This window comes from Lutra lutra, chromosome 2, assembly GCF_902655055.1.
Source record: "Lutra lutra chromosome 2, mLutLut1.2, whole genome shotgun sequence".
Lineage (NCBI taxonomy): Eukaryota > Metazoa > Chordata > Mammalia > Carnivora > Mustelidae > Lutra > Lutra lutra.
In genome coordinates this window covers 173,150,531-173,169,144 of record NC_062279.1, presented here as the reverse complement: position 1 = coordinate 173,169,144, position 18,614 = coordinate 173,150,531, and the positions used below count along the sequence as shown (strand labels likewise).

General features: G+C 43.2%; 1 protein-coding gene across 1 annotated transcript in view; it reads right to left on the bottom strand.

The window, feature by feature from the left end:
• The window catches only part of PGM2 (phosphoglucomutase 2), a 34,930-nt gene that overhangs the window by 8,949 nt on the left and 7,367 nt on the right, over positions 1 to 18,614 (bottom strand). Inside the window, exons 3-12 of the mRNA XM_047719090.1 lie at positions 15,693 to 15,799; positions 11,231 to 11,315; positions 9,097 to 9,180; positions 8,781 to 8,974; positions 5,447 to 5,636; positions 4,632 to 4,729; positions 3,224 to 3,404; positions 3,042 to 3,135; positions 1,482 to 1,611; positions 447 to 636 (exon numbers count right to left, since the gene is read on the bottom strand). Of these exons, the coding sequence (XP_047575046.1) occupies positions 447 to 636; positions 1,482 to 1,611; positions 3,042 to 3,135; positions 3,224 to 3,404; positions 4,632 to 4,729; positions 5,447 to 5,636; positions 8,781 to 8,974; positions 9,097 to 9,180; positions 11,231 to 11,315; positions 15,693 to 15,799 (1,353 nt within the window). The remainder of the gene's footprint in view (positions 1 to 446; positions 637 to 1,481; positions 1,612 to 3,041; positions 3,136 to 3,223; positions 3,405 to 4,631; positions 4,730 to 5,446; positions 5,637 to 8,780; positions 8,975 to 9,096; positions 9,181 to 11,230; positions 11,316 to 15,692; positions 15,800 to 18,614) is intronic.

The window sequence follows — 18,614 nt, the reverse complement described above, 5'->3', positions numbered from 1 at the left end:
GTCAGCATCAGCAGGACTTGATACAAATGCAAATTCTTGGCCCCCACCCCAGACCTACTCATTCAGAAACACAACGGCAGACTGTCACTCTTGATGTACTGAGCAGGTGCTCAGACAGAGGAAAACCCGGATCTGGAGGCAGAAGACCCAGATTTGACGACAACCATCACCGACTAGCTGTGGGACAGTGGGCGGGTCTTAAACTTCCGAGCACTGATTTCCTGTATGTAACACGGTGACGTTGGTTCAGATAACAAGTGACGATCCTTGTAGTTCAAGCCCATGATTTTTAACTTTCTATTTATTTCGATAGTGTATTTATAATAAACGCCGGAATGCCTAAAATCAGCTTCAGTTAATTCCATGATTAGATAAATTAAGCTATTCAAAGTATAATAGAAGGTAAATACATAAGAGTTTAGTTGGTAAAAGACAGTATCACTTACAGCTTTTTTATCTGGTTGGCTATCATCGTAGCCGGTTGTAAGATCCCTAATGCCAGAGATTTCAAATCTGCCACAAGTTTTTGGATAATTATTCTTCCCATCATAGTTCCTGAGGTTTTCAAATAATTTCTTAATGGTGCCTTGATCATGGCAGATAAAATATGAAGCTTTGGTAATATGGTAGCCATATCTATGAAAACAAACACAAATAATTAAGTAACATACAGCATGGTGACTCTATTTAATGATATCGTACTATGTATTTGCGAGTGGCTAAGAGTACAGATCTTAGAAGTTCTCGTCACAAGAAGAAGTATGTGTAATTCCGTGCGGTGCGGATGTTAACTTGACTTCCTGCGATGATCACTTTGTGATATATACAAATATCGAATCATTACGTTGTATACCGGAAGCTCATGTCAGTACATCTCGACAGAAAAAATACAAATATGCAAAACGAGGAACAAATACTCTCATACGTAATGTACCCAGAACACGTATCAGCCAGTTTTAAACTAAATGAAACAAGTAACCATAACTAGCTTCAAAGGAATAATTTAGCCTAAAAAATGTACAACGATTGGCCTCAGGGATTGCCAAACTGTTACCTGGCCTTCAGCCTGTATCTGGGGGTAAACATTTCATTGCCTGGAGGCCACTCCCCACCCCACTCCCCTGTATACCGCCCCTCGCTGCTTCTGCACCATAAAGGCGGACTTGACTAATGGTTCTAAAAACTCAGTAGATGTCTCATGAACACCTCGCATCTTTCCTGACATCAAACACTTAAGACCACTTTCTTCAGTTAGCTCTTTCTGCAACTGATGTTCTTGTTTGTTGAGGATGACCACAGTGATGACTGATAATAAGCGTTAAACGGGTAAGCATCAAAAGAAAAGGGGATCCTTTCCTTCGTTTCCAGAAGAGAATCCACAACCAAAGAGCATTAGAAAGAATGTTAGCGTCTGACACATAAAAACATACTAAAACACTGAAAACTATTACTTCAATTAAACAGAGTTAATAGAAACTTACTCCACATAGATGGCCTTGAGCTGCTGAGACAAAGACAGATTCTTGGTTGCTAGAAAGCTAGCCAACTCTGCGATGATGACCGCGGCGCTGACTCCGTCTTTGTCCAGAACAAACGGGCAGCACATATATCCTGCGGAAACACGGGTCATGCATCCACACTTGGGGGTGGGCTCCTTTAAAACACTGGACATGCACCTTATCTCCGTGCACCTTGCCCATTGCCTGAGAGGTTCTACAGTATGAACATGTGAATGCTTCTCACTGACCACCTTTACATACAAGAATCCAGCCCAACGCCTCAGCTCGAGGCAGGCCTTCCAGATGTCCTGCTTGAATAACCTAGGAGAGTCTCCCTCCTAGACAAACCGTTCAGTCCCTATGTCCAGCCCAAACTCCTCCTGCTCACACAAAATGGTTTCCAGTTGTTCTCGTCAATGCTTATTCTGTCTTTGCTGAATTCCAACAGTTCTTGTGAGTTATGTCCTTCACATTGACCGCCTAGCCAGTACTCTCGTGTGGTTACGAACGGGATCTATGCACACTGCTCGAGGCTAAGGTCAGTGTCCTCTGTTTCTCTCAGAGTCACTATGTAATTGGTGTACAATAAAAAGTTGATAAACAAATGGAAGGAAAAAAATTTTAACAAAAAGCTATAGAAAGGTAATTGTAGCAAAAAGGAAAAGGAAAAGCTGAGCTATTACACACTTCTTTAGATTAATTAACTAAATGATATGTGGGAGCATCTGTGTTGCAGGAAATACAGATGAATTTTCTTTTTTTTTTTTTAAGATTTATTTATTTGAGAGAGGGAGAGAACCAGAGACAGTGATGGGGGGGAGGGGCAGAGAGAAAGAATCTTAAGCAGACTCCCCGCTGAGCAGGAAGCCCAATGTGGGGCTCGATCCCAGGACCCTGAGATCATGGTCTGAGCTGAAACCAAGAGTCAGACACTTAACAGACTGAGCCACCCAGGTGCCCCCTTTGAATCTTCTTATGTAAGTGTAATAGCTTTTACAAAACAAACAGCTAAAATATCCCCCACCCTAACATCTGAATTTTAAGTTTCTCTACCTAGCTCCCCTTCCTCCTCACCTACACTGACAATTTAAGACAAGTATTTCTTGGTCATTCTGGCTGGACTTGGGGCTGTCCTTTCAGGTGACAGTCACTTTGAGGAAAGCCCCACAACTAAGTCCTCCCCTTTCCTCTGGACAGACCTCTGCCCAGCACTTTCGGAAGAGGAGCGAACCATATCAGATCTGAGATCACCACGGTTGAGGGAATATCACTACTCCCCAAACTATGTGGGGTCCTGGGCTCTAAGCACCATGTGTAGAACATCACTGTTTTCATCCACGACATTAATGGCTTGGTTATTTATAAGATATTCTTTTTAGCTAAAAGAAAATCTGAGAAGCCAGTTTTAGGGTTGGACAGTTCAACCCTCTGAGCGTTGCTGTACTCTTGGTCTCCTGTTAATTTTCTGAACCCCAATCCAAATCCCATTTATTTGCGTTCTATATACTAAACAATGCTACAGTCACTACTATTACTTCTTACCGATAGCTTCTTCGAATGCAAATAAGACATTTTTCCCCTGGTCTATGAGCTGTTTGGCTCGGTTTCCCATCCACTTGAAGCCAGTTAGTGTTTCCTAAAGGGATAACCCAAAAGAGAAAGACGTGCCTTAGACCTTCTACAGAGCCAAACAAATCTAAGAGCAAGTCCTGGAAACATGTTACCTCAAAATGAAAGCCCTCCTTTAAGGCAATGGCTCGCAAGATTTTGGAGGAGACGGTGCTCGACAACATGTATAAGTCTTTGAGGGCACTGTGATCTGGGTTCTTTTCTTTCCAAGAAGTAAAAAGCCACCAGCCCAAGAGGGCCCCCAGCTCGTTGCCAGAAAACACTCTCCATTCACCACTGAAAAAAAAACCAAAAAACAAAAAACAACCAATGCATTACTGTGACCTTAAGAGAGACACTGCAAACGACTGGGGCAGGACAATTAAATCAAACAAGGCTCAGAATGGTTTCTGCAAATGTTCTTGTCTTTCTTGTTTAAAGAACTGTCTGGAAACATGACTGCTGCTTCACCAACATCCTAGCAGTTCCTCTGTGCTGGTTTCCTTTGACAAACCTCCCATCTTGGAAGAGCGACGATCCACAACACTTTCGTCTTTGGCAAAAGCTTTGGTTTTAAAGATGATAGAAATATCCTGGCAGGATCCCACCTCAGGATAACAGACTATGTATCTCCGTTTTCGGTCTGGACAGTATTGAGGGTTCTGGAAGGCAACAGCCTAGCAGGTCTCAAGAGCAGGTTCATGCTAGGATGATCAGGACACCAGACAACAGATACGGGACTTCTCCTTTCTGTAGTCTACGTGGCTACAAGTACGTTTTGTGTTTCAACGTATATCATCCTGGCTGAACTTCCCAGAAAGGGATTAGAACTGAATCTGTCTGATCATAATCTGAAACCCTAATCCCTTGGGGCGCCTGGGTGGCTCAGTAGGTTAAGCGTTCGACTTTTGATTTCAGCTCAGATCATGACCCCCCACAGATCTCGTTCTCTCTCTCTTTAAATAAATAAATAAAACCCACAATCCTTTGGTAGCACCCCACTACTCCCAAAACATCACACGTGCTGTTTGATACCCAAAACTGCTCGGACCCTGCCTGCCTTTCATCTTTTCTCTCCACTTATGTCCTATTAATTCTGGACAAACTCTAGGGTCAAACTTGTCTTAAAAGCTGGGTATCCCACTGCTCTTCCTCTGTGGTCTGCTCAAACTAAATTCAACATTTCCTTGAAGGTCCAGCCCCTTCACCAAACCCTTCAGCAAATCCCACTGTAACGCCAGCTCCAAACAATGCACTTGCGGGCATTAGGAACTGAGCCATTAATTATAACAAAATCAATGATGAAACGAGAGAAGATAAATAGTATTTTCAATTCCAAGTTCATCCTGGGCTGATTTACTCTGCATGACACTGGTGGTCCCCCGAACAGCATTTCGCTGTATATTAGCAATACAGTGACAATTCGTGTGATAAATGGTAAATATTCCCCAATAGGTCCAGTCTCCCCAAGCACATTTTACTGCTTATGTTTTCTATGAGATGGGTAATCACAATCACTTGTACCTGTCTTGCTTTTCGGCCACGGCAAGTCTATCAGCATCCGGATCATTTGCTAAAACGATTTTGGCCTTGGTTTTATCAGCCAAGGCAAAAGATAAAGTCTGAAAAAGAATAGGAACATAAAGGACTACTTCAGCCAAGAATCGAGCAAATTGCAGTCCTTAAAAATATCTTATTCTTTAAGAACTGAGGGAACTCTCCCCAAATGAAGGCTGAATTCTATTTCTGGAGCTGGTCTTGGTGGGTCACCTAATATTTCCTAAGCCAGAGGTCAGGTAACGGGAACATCAGCACGTGACCCACACCTGCCCATGGGATTCCCGACACACCCGACAGCCTATATGTGGTATTTCTAGGCCTTGCCAAGTGATCAACCTCAAACACCAACCAAAATAAATGGACTCTCTGAATATCGTTGTGACCCTCACCTTTAAAAAGGTTGAAGCAACCATAATTTAAGTAGCATGACTTCATATTAGAAAAATGAAGGAAGAAAAAAATGAGGGAATAAAAATCATTTGATGAATAGCCATTCTATTACTGTTCCCTTTTCACATTTAGCGAGCACAGTAAAGTCAATTTAAACTCAATTCGATTCGATTTAAAATACGATGTTGATTTCACCTCTCACATCCCGATGCTAACACATGTGTTTGAAGCCTCTTGGAAGAAATGGGTGACTAATACATATAAATATTTCTCATGATGAACCTGGGTTTTTTGTTCAGCACAATGAAAACACATAAAAAGTTATTTTACTGGATAGTAAGAATTTTGGATACAACAGGTCAGTTTTAGAACAAAAAAGATGACGTTACCAAGACACCTTTGCCCTCCTCAGGATTCGGGTATTTCACAGTTGGGAACTCAGGATCAGGATCTTTCTGTTCGGGAACAGCTTCAGGAGGAGCAAAGCCAAAAGCTTTGAAAGCCGACTGCACAAACTCATGACCCACGCCGTGGACAGAGGTGTGCACGAACTTGACCTTCGTCTCCCTGTTCACACTCCTGGGATTAAACACAGTATGGAAAAGGATAAAATAGAGATGAAAGATGCAAACCTGGCTTGCAAAACTAGAAACTTCCTAAGAAAGGAAGAAATCAGTGTATTAAGAAGGTACCAGATAACCAACTATCTTCCTAATTCCATTTAAAAAAAAAGAAGCAAAACTTACGGACCCTTTCCCAAATATACACCCTACCCCCAATACATTCAAGTTTTAAATTTTACTCTGTGGTTATTTTCAGAAAATCTGATTACTTTCAGAGTTTGATTCATGAGACAGCTTTTATACCTAGAGTGGGATTCAAGAAAGAACTTGGGGCTCAGGTTCCAGGACAGACCCATGGCTGTCTGAGGGTGCCAACGTCCCAGCTCCTAATTCTACTAGTTCAAAATGCTTTTCAAAATGTCCCTTTTCACAAAATGGGAAGAAACATCTTATACATGGATGGATAAAAATTTTTTTTTTTCCTTTGTCAAGTAACCATCCTGTTTATCAAATTATCCAGGGTCCGGATATTAAAATAAAATAACAATCAATATCCAAAGTAAAAGTTATAGAAAGGTAAAAATAGGACTTATAAAAATTCCAGTGTTCTAATTGCTCGAATCTTAGGTTATTGTACTAACCTAACCCATCTCTTTTAAAAGTGAACAAATGAACAAGGTCTCCTCTTAAAATAGGAAATAAAGTGCATCTGGAAAAATAAATATGCAAGAATAGTGAGAACAAATCTGGAAAAAATTGCTCAGATATTAAAGTGAAGTATAAAGCTATCATAATTAGAACAGTTTAGAATTAGATTAAAAAGGCAATTAAAGGGGGCGCCTGGGTGGCTCAGTGGGTTAAGCCTCTGCCTTCGACTCAGGTCATGATCTCAGGGTCCTGGGATCAAGCCCCGTGTCGGGCTCTCTGCTTGGTGGGGAGCCTGCTTCCTTCCTCTGTCTCTGCCTGCCTCTCTGCCTACTTATGATCTCTGTCTGTCAAGTAAATAAATAAAATCTTTAAAAAAAAAAAAAAGGCAATTAAAGGAACAGAATAGAGAGTAGAAGTTGATCGAGTTTGAAATGGGAAATATATATGAGAAGCAGGAATAGCTTTATGGTTAACATGCTCTGAAGACAGACTCTGAATGTAAATCCTAGAGTTCTGTCACTTACAAACTGTGTGACTGTTGGTTATTTACTCAACCTCTCTGTGTCACAATTTTCTCATCTATAAAATGGTGATATACCAGAACCTACCCTCAGCATTACTGTGAGGATTAAAATGAGATTAAATTAATCAGTAAAGGGGCACCTGGGTGGCTCAGTGGGTTAAAGCCTCCTTTGGCTCAGGTCATGATCTCAGGGTCCGGGGATCGAGCCCCACATTGGGCTCTCTGCTCAGCAGGGAGCCTGCTTCCCCCTCTCTCTCTCTGCCTATTGCTCTGCCTACTTGTGATTTCTCTGTCAAAAAAAAAAAAAAAAAAAAAAAAAACAAAAACTTTATAAAAAAAAAATTAATCAGTAAAAGTAAAGGCCTGTAGAAATTATCTATATAAACACTCAATCCAAGGGGGGAATTAGTTGATAAAGTGATATCTCCAATTAATCAACAAAGATAGATTCTTTAATTTAGTGTGTTGGTGTAGCAGCAAAACCTAAAAAAAAAAAAAACAAACAAAAAACCAATCTGCTTTGCTATTTCATGTCTCACACAGAATTAAAAAATCACTAATGACTGAAAAGATTTAAACATTATAAAATGTAAATATGCAAGCCCTAGAAATAAGTAAGGGGTAAAAATAATCTTGTTATAAAGAAAGTCTGAGTACAACACAAAACTCAGAACTCATAAATTAGAAGACTGATAGACATTATCCATTTTTTATGAATGCATCAAAAAGTTTCAATAAAAAAGTCCAAAGGTAACAACAACAGAAGGGAAAACAACATTTGAAATAAATGAAGACCGGTTTTCTCTATGAGCAAAGAGGTTTCACAAATGCAAAAAAATGAATAAATACATACAAAAATATAGGTGAAGTAAACAGGAAAAATAATTTATTCATACTTAAAGAATCCAAAAAAAGTAAGATATTGCTTTCATCGAGCAAAATAAGAAATTTGATAATCCTCAGTATGGGTAAGATGTATGGATCACGTACTGTTCTGATATACTCGAGATATTACATCACTGAGCTTGATACAGTTGGGACTCTGCTGGTGGGAGCGTCAACTGGTAGAACGTGTTTGAAGAGTGATTTATTACTCATGGCCAACTCCGTCGAAGCCCGTGCAATGTTGCTACAGGACCTGCCGCTTACGGACATCCTGCACGCACACCCACACTAGCACTCGAGGCATCGAGCACGTTGTCACCGGTGCTCCCTAGAGGAGCGAGCAAGTCAAAACCCTTGTCTCCGTGACATCCAATCAGAGGGACAGAGGGAAGGCGCACACATGTGTTCCATTTGGTGTGTACACCGTTGACAGAATGGTCCCCCACATTCAAAAATGAAGAGATTTTGCACAGAAAATGTAGGTTTCTCATTTCTGTCAGGGAGAACAAATCCGGCACTGGAGACTCCGGACCTCCATCCGCACATGGTAACACCCAGTGAGAAGGGCCGCTCCCTCCAGAGGCAACGGGGGTCCACACTCTACCCCACAGCCTCCGTTCCCAGTGGTACAATAGAAACAGTATTAGAGACAGCCGAGAGACAGCCGAGAAACCGTGCCTCTTTAAAATCAGTGGTCTTTTCCTGAGGGGACAGTCAGGGGTGGTGGGGCCCCAAGCATGTCACAGCAGGACAACACTGTTCCTCTGCTCGACAGCTTCTTCCCTCACTGCATGTCCTGAGTCTGTGTCCCTGGGTTACACACAGGGGTGTGGCATGGCAACGGAAGAGTCAGGACCAGAAGGGGCCCATGACAACTGAACTGGGCGGGGGGGAAGGCAGTTGTAAGACAATGGCTCACGAAGCCCAAATTATGAATCACCTGTCCTTACAAGAAAAAACTGCTGACCCTTGACCTACAGCCTCTAAATTCTGATGCAGCCACAGTATACGTACCCATCGAGAGAAAAACTGAATGAAAAAGGAGAGCATTTGGCTGAATCACCTTATTTGAGCTCATAGGAGGTGAGTTTACAATCCACTTACCTGTGAAAACAGTATTTTTTAAGGTCTTCAAAGTAGCTCTCGTTGATGGAAGCACTCGGGTCACGAAGCAGCGGACTGCCATTAATTAAAGAATCATCCCAAGCTTGAGGCCACGGCTCTAGATTTTCTTCAATAGCTTGAGAAATCGCCTTGTCATGAGGAGAGGTGATCTGAGCTCCGTTGTCCCAGTAGACCTGGAGAAGGCAGGCACGTATCCAGACGGCTTAGGTTCGTGGAAATACAGCCTCCGTACCTGAACCATAAAGGAACAGGATGTGGACAGAGGACATGGGTATGGAGAGAAAAAGCAGAATACCTTGTACCCGTTATCCTGCTTTGGGTTGTGGGAGGCAGTTATCATGATTCCAGCACAAAGTTTCAAATGCAACACCGTGTAGGGCTGTAAAGGCAAGAAACAACAACACTTTTAAGCGAAAAATCAGAGATCCTCAGCCTGGGTCTTGTAAACTGTATCAACTTGTTCTCTTTTATTTTTTTAAAGATTTTATTTATGTATTTGACAGATAGAGATCACAAGTAGGCAGAGAGGCAGGCAGAGAGAAAGTAGGAAGCAGGCTTCCTGCTGATCAGAGAGCCCGATGCGGGGCTCCATCCCAGGACCCTGGGATCAGGACCTGAGCTGAAGGCAGAGGCTTTAGCCCACTGATCCACCCAGGGGCCCCAACTTGCTCTCTTTTAATACACATAATAGAAAAACATCGTAAGAAGGTGTCATTCCGTATGTTTGTGCCACACCCGGATGATCCTTACGATGATGGCTCAAAATTGAGGGACGTGCACCCTACCCCAATAAGACAGGTGAGTACTTTCCTAGGTGCCTTCTTCTCATTCTGTCTTCCACTTGGTAGAACCAGAAATTTGTTCAAACAAAAAGAAGTTCTAATCCTTCATCTCACATTCTTTTCAGCTCTTGGCTCAGGGCAGAAGCTTATGGATTCTGTTTCTTCCCTCCAGCTGCTTTCTCTTCTTTCCCATTTGCTTTTAGGGAACAGGGCAGGGTAATGTTGAAGAAATGGAGCTCCTACGGCCTGCTCACTCATTGCCCACTCCAAGGTTGGAAATCCCTTTCTTGTATTTCTACTCGGCTCCCATCTTTGGGAGACTTTAGTTCCTCAGATGGGGAGAGGGGCGGGGTTCTCCTCCCTTGGGCTCCCTGGGTGGCTCAGTGGGTTAAGCCTCTGCCTTTGGCTCAGGTCATGATCTCAGGGTCCTGGGATCAAGTTCCACATCAGGCTCTCTGCTCAGCAGGGAGGCTGCTTCCACCCCTCCCCTGCCTGCCTGCCTCTCTGCCTACTTGTAATCTCTGTCAAATAAGTAAATAAAATCTTAAAAAAAAAAAAGATTTTTTTTGGCTGCAGGTAAGATTTACTACACACAGAGAGCCTGAAATTCTAACCATCAGCCCCCCTTCAGCCTCCCACCAAGATCTCTGTGGTCATTTGTCCCTTTAGGGGTTATTTTATATCCCCCAAGCAAAGAAAAGGGGAGAACCACGCCACAGCATGGGAAAATGGTCAGGAGATACTCTTACAATTAATGTCTGATAGAAAAATAATAGCAGTTAACACTGACATTGTACAGAAGAGCAAGGATTCTAGAACACATGGCAGTTTTTCCATCAAACAATGAAATCCAAGCTACATCTGGCTGTGCCGTTGTGTGTCTACTGGGTTATTTACAAGCCGGAAGGTGCGGCATCTACCTGTCCATGCACTCGAGCCAGTGGAGCTGGCTTCTCTATTTATTCATGTCTTGTCCACTCGATGTAAGAAACTGCATTCCACTCACGTTTTTGGCTTAATTTCTAAAAATGTACATTCACAGCACCTGGCCCCATTTTAAAAAAGTTCCATCTACTTAAAAACAACAGTTGCCATAGTCCCTATTGTCCTTTTCTTTGAGTTCTGCTCTGTTAAGGATCTGATATAAAAAAAACTTCCTAAAATGTGCCAAGCAGTCTTCACGTCCTGGTCATGAACGGTATTTAGAACAAAACGTGTGTAGCAAAAGCTGGTTAATCAACCTGTCAAAAACATTCAGGGGGAGACACGGTTTGAGGTGAATTCAGATTTCTACCCAAGGAGTTTCCTGCTTGTGCCAGTGAGAAAAAGAAACACAAACCAAATGAAAACACAGACAGCCAACAAAAGAGATTTTGCTAACTAGTTAAAATACCCCTTTGAATGCTAAGAAGGAAAATCGCACTTAGAAAAAAATAAACTCTGATGCATTAGGGGTTGAACACCTGAGAAATATTATTAGGATGTGGGGAGAACATACCCAGAGAGGTGAGAGAATGCCTGAAAAATGCCAAGGGGCTCTCCTGTCAAATAAATACCCAAATCCCAATAGCTTAAAGAACACGGAACGCAGCCACGTCCTATCCCTGATCCCATGAGGGAAAATCAGAAACAGAAAGGGTTACTTACCACAAAGGGGGTTGGGGTTATACCAGAAAAGAGGTACACAGGAATCCCTTGAGTGATAAATGTGGTTGCAGCAAGTCGGGCAAATCTGGAAATGCAGCGAGATGGGGGAGAAAGGAGAGGAGGGTGTCAGGACCATGGGTGCCGGTGAAGAAGGAAATGAGTGTTCAACCCCTTCTTCATTCAGGTCATTCATTGTATTTCCATTGGCACAGAACACTGACCTTGGAGCAATCTTAGGAGTCATCTCGTTCCATCCCTTTGTTTTACAGAGATGGGACTAAAGCCAAGAAAAGCCAGGTGAGTTGCCTCATGTCAAACAAGTCCCACAGCAGCTGGCCGAGGGCCTCACCCACGTTTTTTTGTTCCGTCTCGGGGGTTCTCAGCCAAGGGCAATTCTGCCCCTCTTGTGGGACATCTGAAATGCCTAAGATGTTTCTGACTATCACTGGGGATTGCTAGAGAAGGCTAGAGGCTGGGGACACCACCAAACACCTTACAATGCACACAGCAGGCCCCCAACAAAGACTTACCCAGCCCAGTAGGACATCCCATGTCAACAGGGCAGAGGCTGAGAAACCCTCATCTAAAGTTCTCACAATCCAATAGAAGCCACACAGACTAGCATCTGATTAGACGTCGCCTCATGAAATATAAGGCATATTGGCATATGTAGGAGAGTGTGATGTATGTGATACATACATCGGGCAGAGACACATCTTGGCTCCATTCAGCCCTTTAAAACAAGACTTAAATCTCTGACATTGACATTTTTCTCACCTTCCACAGGGCTAGCTTAGGGCAGGACACAGAACGGGGCATCAAATCTTTCTTCAGCCTTGGGGTAGACTATTTTATCACAAAAGCTGAGCAGTTTACTTCCATTGAACCAAACACCATTATAGGATTAAACAAGCAGATATGTATTCCTTCTCTTCCCAATTTTTTTTTTTTTTATAGATTTTATCCATTTGACAGAGAGAGACACAGCGAGAGGTAACACAAGCAGAGAGAGTGGAGAGGGAGAAGCAGGCTCCCCAGTGAACAGGGAGCCCAATGTGGGGCTCGATCCTAGGATTCTGGGATCATGACTCAAGCCAAAGGCAGACGCTTAACGACTGAGCCACCCAGGAACCCCTCTTTCCAAACATTTCTTGAGCACCAGCTTTAGCCAACACTATTCTGGAAGCTGGCTGGGCACAAAGAGATCTCTGTGTTTTCACAACATGAGAATTAAAATTCCTAGGATTCACAGTAATAAAAACAAGATTTTGACAGTGGGGAAAAAAAAAGACACTACAAAGGGAAACTCACAAAAATAACAAAATTCAGCAAAAACAATTTTAAGAAAAATCTGAAGTAAGTCTAAACTGTAGTCATCAGAACTGAAGTAACTTCAAACAGATGTCACTTTACCCTCACAGAATGTTCCTCTTGTGTTCTGGGTGACTTAAAGGTTTGTTTGTTTGTTTGTTTTCTCTTAAAGATTTTATTTATTTGACAGACAGAAATCACAAGTAGGCAGAGAGGCAGGCAGAGAGAGAGAGGAGGAAGCAGGCTCCCTGCTGAGCAGAGAGCCCAATGCAGGCCTCGATCCCAGGACCCTGAGATCATGACCTGAACGGAAGGCAGAGGCTTAACCCACTGAGCCACCCAGGCGCCCTAAAGGCGCTTTCTTGAAAGAAGCAAGGGAGACGCTCAGCACACACATTATATATAGCAACTAAGTAACAGAGCTGCACAGGAAAGATTCAATGTGTTCTCCGTGTATGCTTGATGGTTACTGTTTATGTGTTTATGTTTCCCCACCAGATATTTAAAATTGGGAGATGAAAGGACTAATAAACAATTCCTTACATGAAGTTCTGCACCTGCAGTCATTTCTGCCTCTTTAACAAGAGTCCATTTACTCATCATAATGTTTGACCATGTACTGGTTCAGTACTTATGCGACTATCTCTGAACGTCTTGCATGTTGTGGGGGAGAAGAGAGTGACCCTGGGCTCCACTCCACCCCATCAAACCTGGAGACTTGAGCCATAAACTCACAGAGTGGTCACTTTCTGGAAATGCTATGGCTCTAAGGCCAGAGTGAGAAATATCCATACCTTAATCGCCAACATGAACACATCCAAAGGATGTGTCAACCCGAAGCTGAGAATCAGCCCAAAAAGAAGCAATTTCAGAAGCTCCACAGGCACAGTTGGCCACGTATGTGCATGGCGCATGCTCTGGCTGGAGGCAGTGACCTGGCCCCCGGGGACAGAAAAGCATGCTTATGACCTAATTCTTTTTTTTGTTTGTTTGTTTGTTTAAGATTTTTTTAAAGATTGTTTAAAGATTTTTTTTAAGATTTAAAGATTTTTTTTAAAGGTTAAAGATTTTTAAAGATTATTTATTTGACAAAGAGAGACAGAGCACAAGCAGAGGGAACAGCAGAGGGAGAGGGAGAAGCAGATTCCCCATTGAACAGGGAGTGCCATTCAGGGGACTCGATCTCAGCACCCTGGGATCATGACCTGAGCTGAAGGCAGGTGCTTAACTGACTGAGCCACCCCCAGGTGCCCCAAGTATGACCTAATTCTAACTGCAGACTCACTAACTAAAAACTGATGAACTAATATTCTGGCTTATACTACGCCTCTCTCTTAAAAATGTAGAGCTACGGCTTCTCTCTTGCTGTACTGACATAAACCACATTTTTGAGTCTGCAGCTTAGGAGCAAAAATCTGGAAGGTTGGGTTGGCTGAGCATCCAACTCTTGATTTCGGCTCAGGTCATGATCCCAGAGTCCTGAGATCAAGTCCCGTCTGGGACTCGTCGCTCAGCACAGAGTCTGCTTGAGGTTCTCTCTCTCCCTCTCTGTCCTTCTCCTCCATCTTGTGTTTCCTCTATAAATAAATAAATAAGTAAATAAAATCTTTAAAAAAGAAAAAAGGGCAAGAATCTGATGTCATTCCGAGTTTAGTCTAGCAGCTAACAGTATCTAATCTTATGCTCTGGCCATAGTCCCTCAGAGGTGTACGTTTGTTCCTATCAATGCTTCTCTCTTAGATTAGAAGCTCTTCAGGGGCAAAGATTAGGACTCCGTGAACTTGGGGCACCTGGGTGGCTCAGTCAGTTGGGCGTCTGCTTCGGCTTGGGTCATGACCACAGGGTCCTGGGATTGAGTCCTGAATCTGGCTCCCTGCTCAGCAGGGAGCCTGCTTCTCCCTCTGGCCCTGATGCTCCTCACTGCCCACACTCTGTTTCTCATACTCATACTCATACTGTAATTTAAAAAATAATCTTAAAAAAAAAAGACTCTATGAACTCCTTCTGTGCTGTAAAGGTAATGAGACCTTTCATTAATATTAAATATTTGTATGTTCTTCCACTCTAAGAAACTACTAATTCATACACTCTGGAGTGACACAAAGATTCATCATAATAGGGGAAGCATTCAAGTGGAAGAGAGGGTCATGTAACATCATTAGGAGCAGGGGGTGGCAACCTACGGCCCATCTGTCAATAAAGTTTTATTGGAACATCACCATGCCCATTCAGTATGCATTAGCTATGGTTATGCTTCTTGTGCTCGGGGCCAGAATTGAGTAGTTGTGACAGACTGTATGGCCCATATTGTGTAAAATGTTTAACTCTTTACCCTTTAGAAATAAAGTTAGCTGACCACTGCTGTCAGCTTCTTTATGCTGAAACTGTGACTCCTTCTCTCGCTTCATGACATCAAAGCACAGAGATAAAAATACATACTCTATCAGCTGTTGTGAGAATTGAATAAGTAAATAGCTAAGGGCCTTGTTCATATCCAGCACTCAAGCAATTGCTCCAATTACTATTAATAGCATCTTCGTTACCAGCCCCGGCATGTACGTCATCATCTGCTGGTGGTTACGTTAGAGTCCCAATGGTTTGAAAATGATACAAGCATGAAACTGAAAACAGTTGCTCACGAAATGGGAAGGAGCTCAAGGGGCATAATGAATAGTGGAAGAAGAAAAAAATATGGGGGCGCCTGGGTGGCTCAGTCATTAGGCATCTGACTTCGGCTCAGGTCACGATCCCAGGGTACTGGGACTGAGCCCCACATCGGGCTCCCTGCTCTGCGGGGAGCCTGCTTCTCACTCTCCTACTCCCTCTGCTGTGTTCCCTCTCTTGCTGTCTCTCTCTGTCAAATAAATAAATAAAATCTTTAAAAAAAATGGCAAATGGAAGAAAGGGAGAGGGAAAAATAATGCTGCCCCTTTAAAAGTATGTCTCTCCTTTAGACAGATCTTAAATTCTCTTTTGTCTGAATAATTTCATTCTTTTAACCCAAACGTAAAACCAGAATTCATAAAAGTTGCAAACGGAACGTACTCATCATTCTCATAGGGAAGCAATGGGGCTGACAAATGTATGTGAGGTGATTAAAGATAAAACCACACAATACTTACAAAAATGTTTCTTATGTATCTTTCCATACCTTTTGCTGTTGCCTCCACTTGGTGGATGAGCTCGAGCATCAAAGCTGATCACAACACCTCTTTGCTTCAGGTCGCTGAACTGCTTTTCCAGGTATCTGCAAAACCCCTAAAAAATATCCCATCAGCTTTATTTATTGTCTCCCTGTATGTCTGAGGCACTGTGCTAGACACTTAGTATCTGTTCTCGGTAACCCCCAGATAAACTTTGCCAAGGAATCCCATTGTACAGAAGGGAAAGCTAAGGTTCAGAGGCGCTTGCTTGCCCAGACACACGAAGAACAGAGCCTGGATATCTACCTGGATCCAGTTAGAGGTGGTACAGGCAGGGGTTAAAAGCACACATAACCTGTGGACTCCTACTCCCCTCTGCCACCTTCGAGAACAAATGACAAATTCCTTAACTGCTTGATGCCTCATTTTCCTGTTCTGTAAAACAGGAAAACAGTGGCACCCACCTCAAAGGGCTGTTTCTAGGATTAAATTAATGAAAACCTGAGTGCTGGCATCCGACACCCAGCAAGCACTGTTTGCTGTTATGAGCATTATTTTTATCACTTTCCTTCAAGGTCTACATTCCTCCCTTCACACGAGTTCTAAGATGCCTGAGGAAAAGGAGAAACGACATTTCTCCCTGCTCGATACCACAGAGGTGAAGGAAACTTGGTATGTTTTATAAGTTTTTGACGATTACCTGATCTAAACCTGTTCTACTTGTGATCTTGTTGACCAGCAGACCGAGGTCTTTTCAGTCCCGTCACACGGCTCAGCCAATTACACATCTAAAAACTATGTGGATTTTGGGTGATTCCCACCTGCTGATGGAACACACAATTCCCGAATCTCAGTGGGCACCGTAAATCACATCAATTGGAAATATGGAAGATTAGAGAAACACTGAGTCCTGAAATTTGATAGGTTTATCTCATGGGACAAAATAGGTTTTTATTATGGAACAAAGAGAAGGCGGGCTGACTGAGTCATAATATTACTTATTTCACTTTGACTGAAGAAAGTCTTTTTTTTTGGGTCCTACCCTTAAAGGGACATCTTTTAAAAAAAAGTAAATATAACTCTTCGTGTTTGGGAGGAAGATACTTCACAGCTTTGTGGCCAGAGCAGTGCCAATGGAGAATACCTTTCATCTTTCTTAGACAAAAATATTGCTTTGGGCAGCCCTTCTGAGGTTGAGCGACAAGAAGGACATGTGTGCGTTGGTTCTATGGGTTTTCCAGAAGGTACCCAGATGACTCTAAGGCTTACACCAGCGACAGCACCCTCCCCCCCAGCTCCCATCGATCTCTGTGCTGCGGCTTCAGTGTTCGAGGGCGCAAAAAGCACCCAGTCTTAGCCCAGAACCCTCACCCCACCAAGTCACTCTAAAAAACTCTGGGGCCAGCTGGGACTGAGGCCCTGAGAAAATGGCTAAGAGAAGAGGGGATGTTTATTCTAGAGAAAAAACTCAGTATATGCTGAGGGAGGTGTACAGACTTGAAATGTGATTACAGGAGACATGAAATGAACTTTGTACAGCTTCAAAAGCTCAAACCATGACCAACATGTGAAAGCTAAAGACAGATTTAAGCTCAAAATCACAAAACCATTCTTTTTTTTTTTTTTTTGTCTTTTTGTTTAGAGCAGGAGGGAGGGGCGGAGGGAGAGAGAGAATCTTAAGCAGGTTCCACACCCAGCGCAGAGCCCAATGGGAGGCTCGATCTCACCACCCTAAGATCATGACCTGAGCAGAAATTAAGAGTCAGCTGCTTAACCGACTGAGCCACCCAGGCGCCCCGAAACCCTTCTTTAATGAGTACAACCCAGAGACAGAATGGTTATTTCAGAAGACGGTGAGTGCTCTCCATCATCAACGCGAGGTGGTCTGGTGAAGTAGCCTTTGAGGAAATTAGAACTGCTATCCTGAGGCCAGCAACACAGAAATTTCCCTCCAGTCTCTACCCTGTTTCCCACTGGGACATTTATGACTCACATATACCTGCTTCTTAAATCCAAGCAGATAAATTTTGGGGCACCATTAAGGGGAAGAGTTCACACTGGAGGCCAGCAGCAGGAGGGCCTGGACCACAGAGAAAGTCAGCACATTCTGCCCGGTGATGCCACCCCAGGCTGGGGATGGAAGTCTGGCTGGTCTGTCCTGGGAGCCTCCTTTGCTGATTATTAACCACTCCTAAGACTTCAAAAATTGTCCTAACTCGTAGCATCCTTGTTGCCTACTGTAAGCATTCCGTGTAGGCTGGATAACCACTTCAAAGTGGTGGGGACTCTAGAGGAAATTATCACAAGGAGTGGCTGGTTGAATCAGCTGACCTTTCAAAGATCTACTCATTTTAGTTTTGCGGGATTCTTACCTATCACAAGGCCTACTCCCGGAAGAGGTCAATTCCCCTAGGGGAAAAGATGTATGAGATAGGGCATAAGAGCTTTCTGTGGATCAATTTCACCATACCTACAAATGAGATGTAGGCGAATACAGAAGAAAAGGTTCTGGGTTCATCTGGAATCCCTTAGAATCCCCAACAATTATGCCTAAGAGGGGATGGAACCAACTGGTCTTTCCAAAGAGAGCCATGTGCATATATCCCATTCCCTGTGCTCCTCTAATGGGACAGTGACATTCCTCCATTGAGAGGTGGGTGTCTATGTGCTCTCTCCTTGAACAGGAACAACCTTCTTGGGTCACTGCTACCAAAGAGAATATGACGGAAGTGAATTTGTGTGACTTTCAAGGCTAGGTCCTAAAAGAAAAGTCAACCTAGCTGCCACCTGTATACACTCTCTGTGGGTGCTCTCCGGGGCTGCTCTCCGAGCCACGTTGTAGGAAGGCTCCAGCCCCAGCTAAGATCTCAGCCAAAAGTCAGCAGGAACTGCAGACTCGAGTGTGAATGAGCTTTCAGTGATTCCAGCCT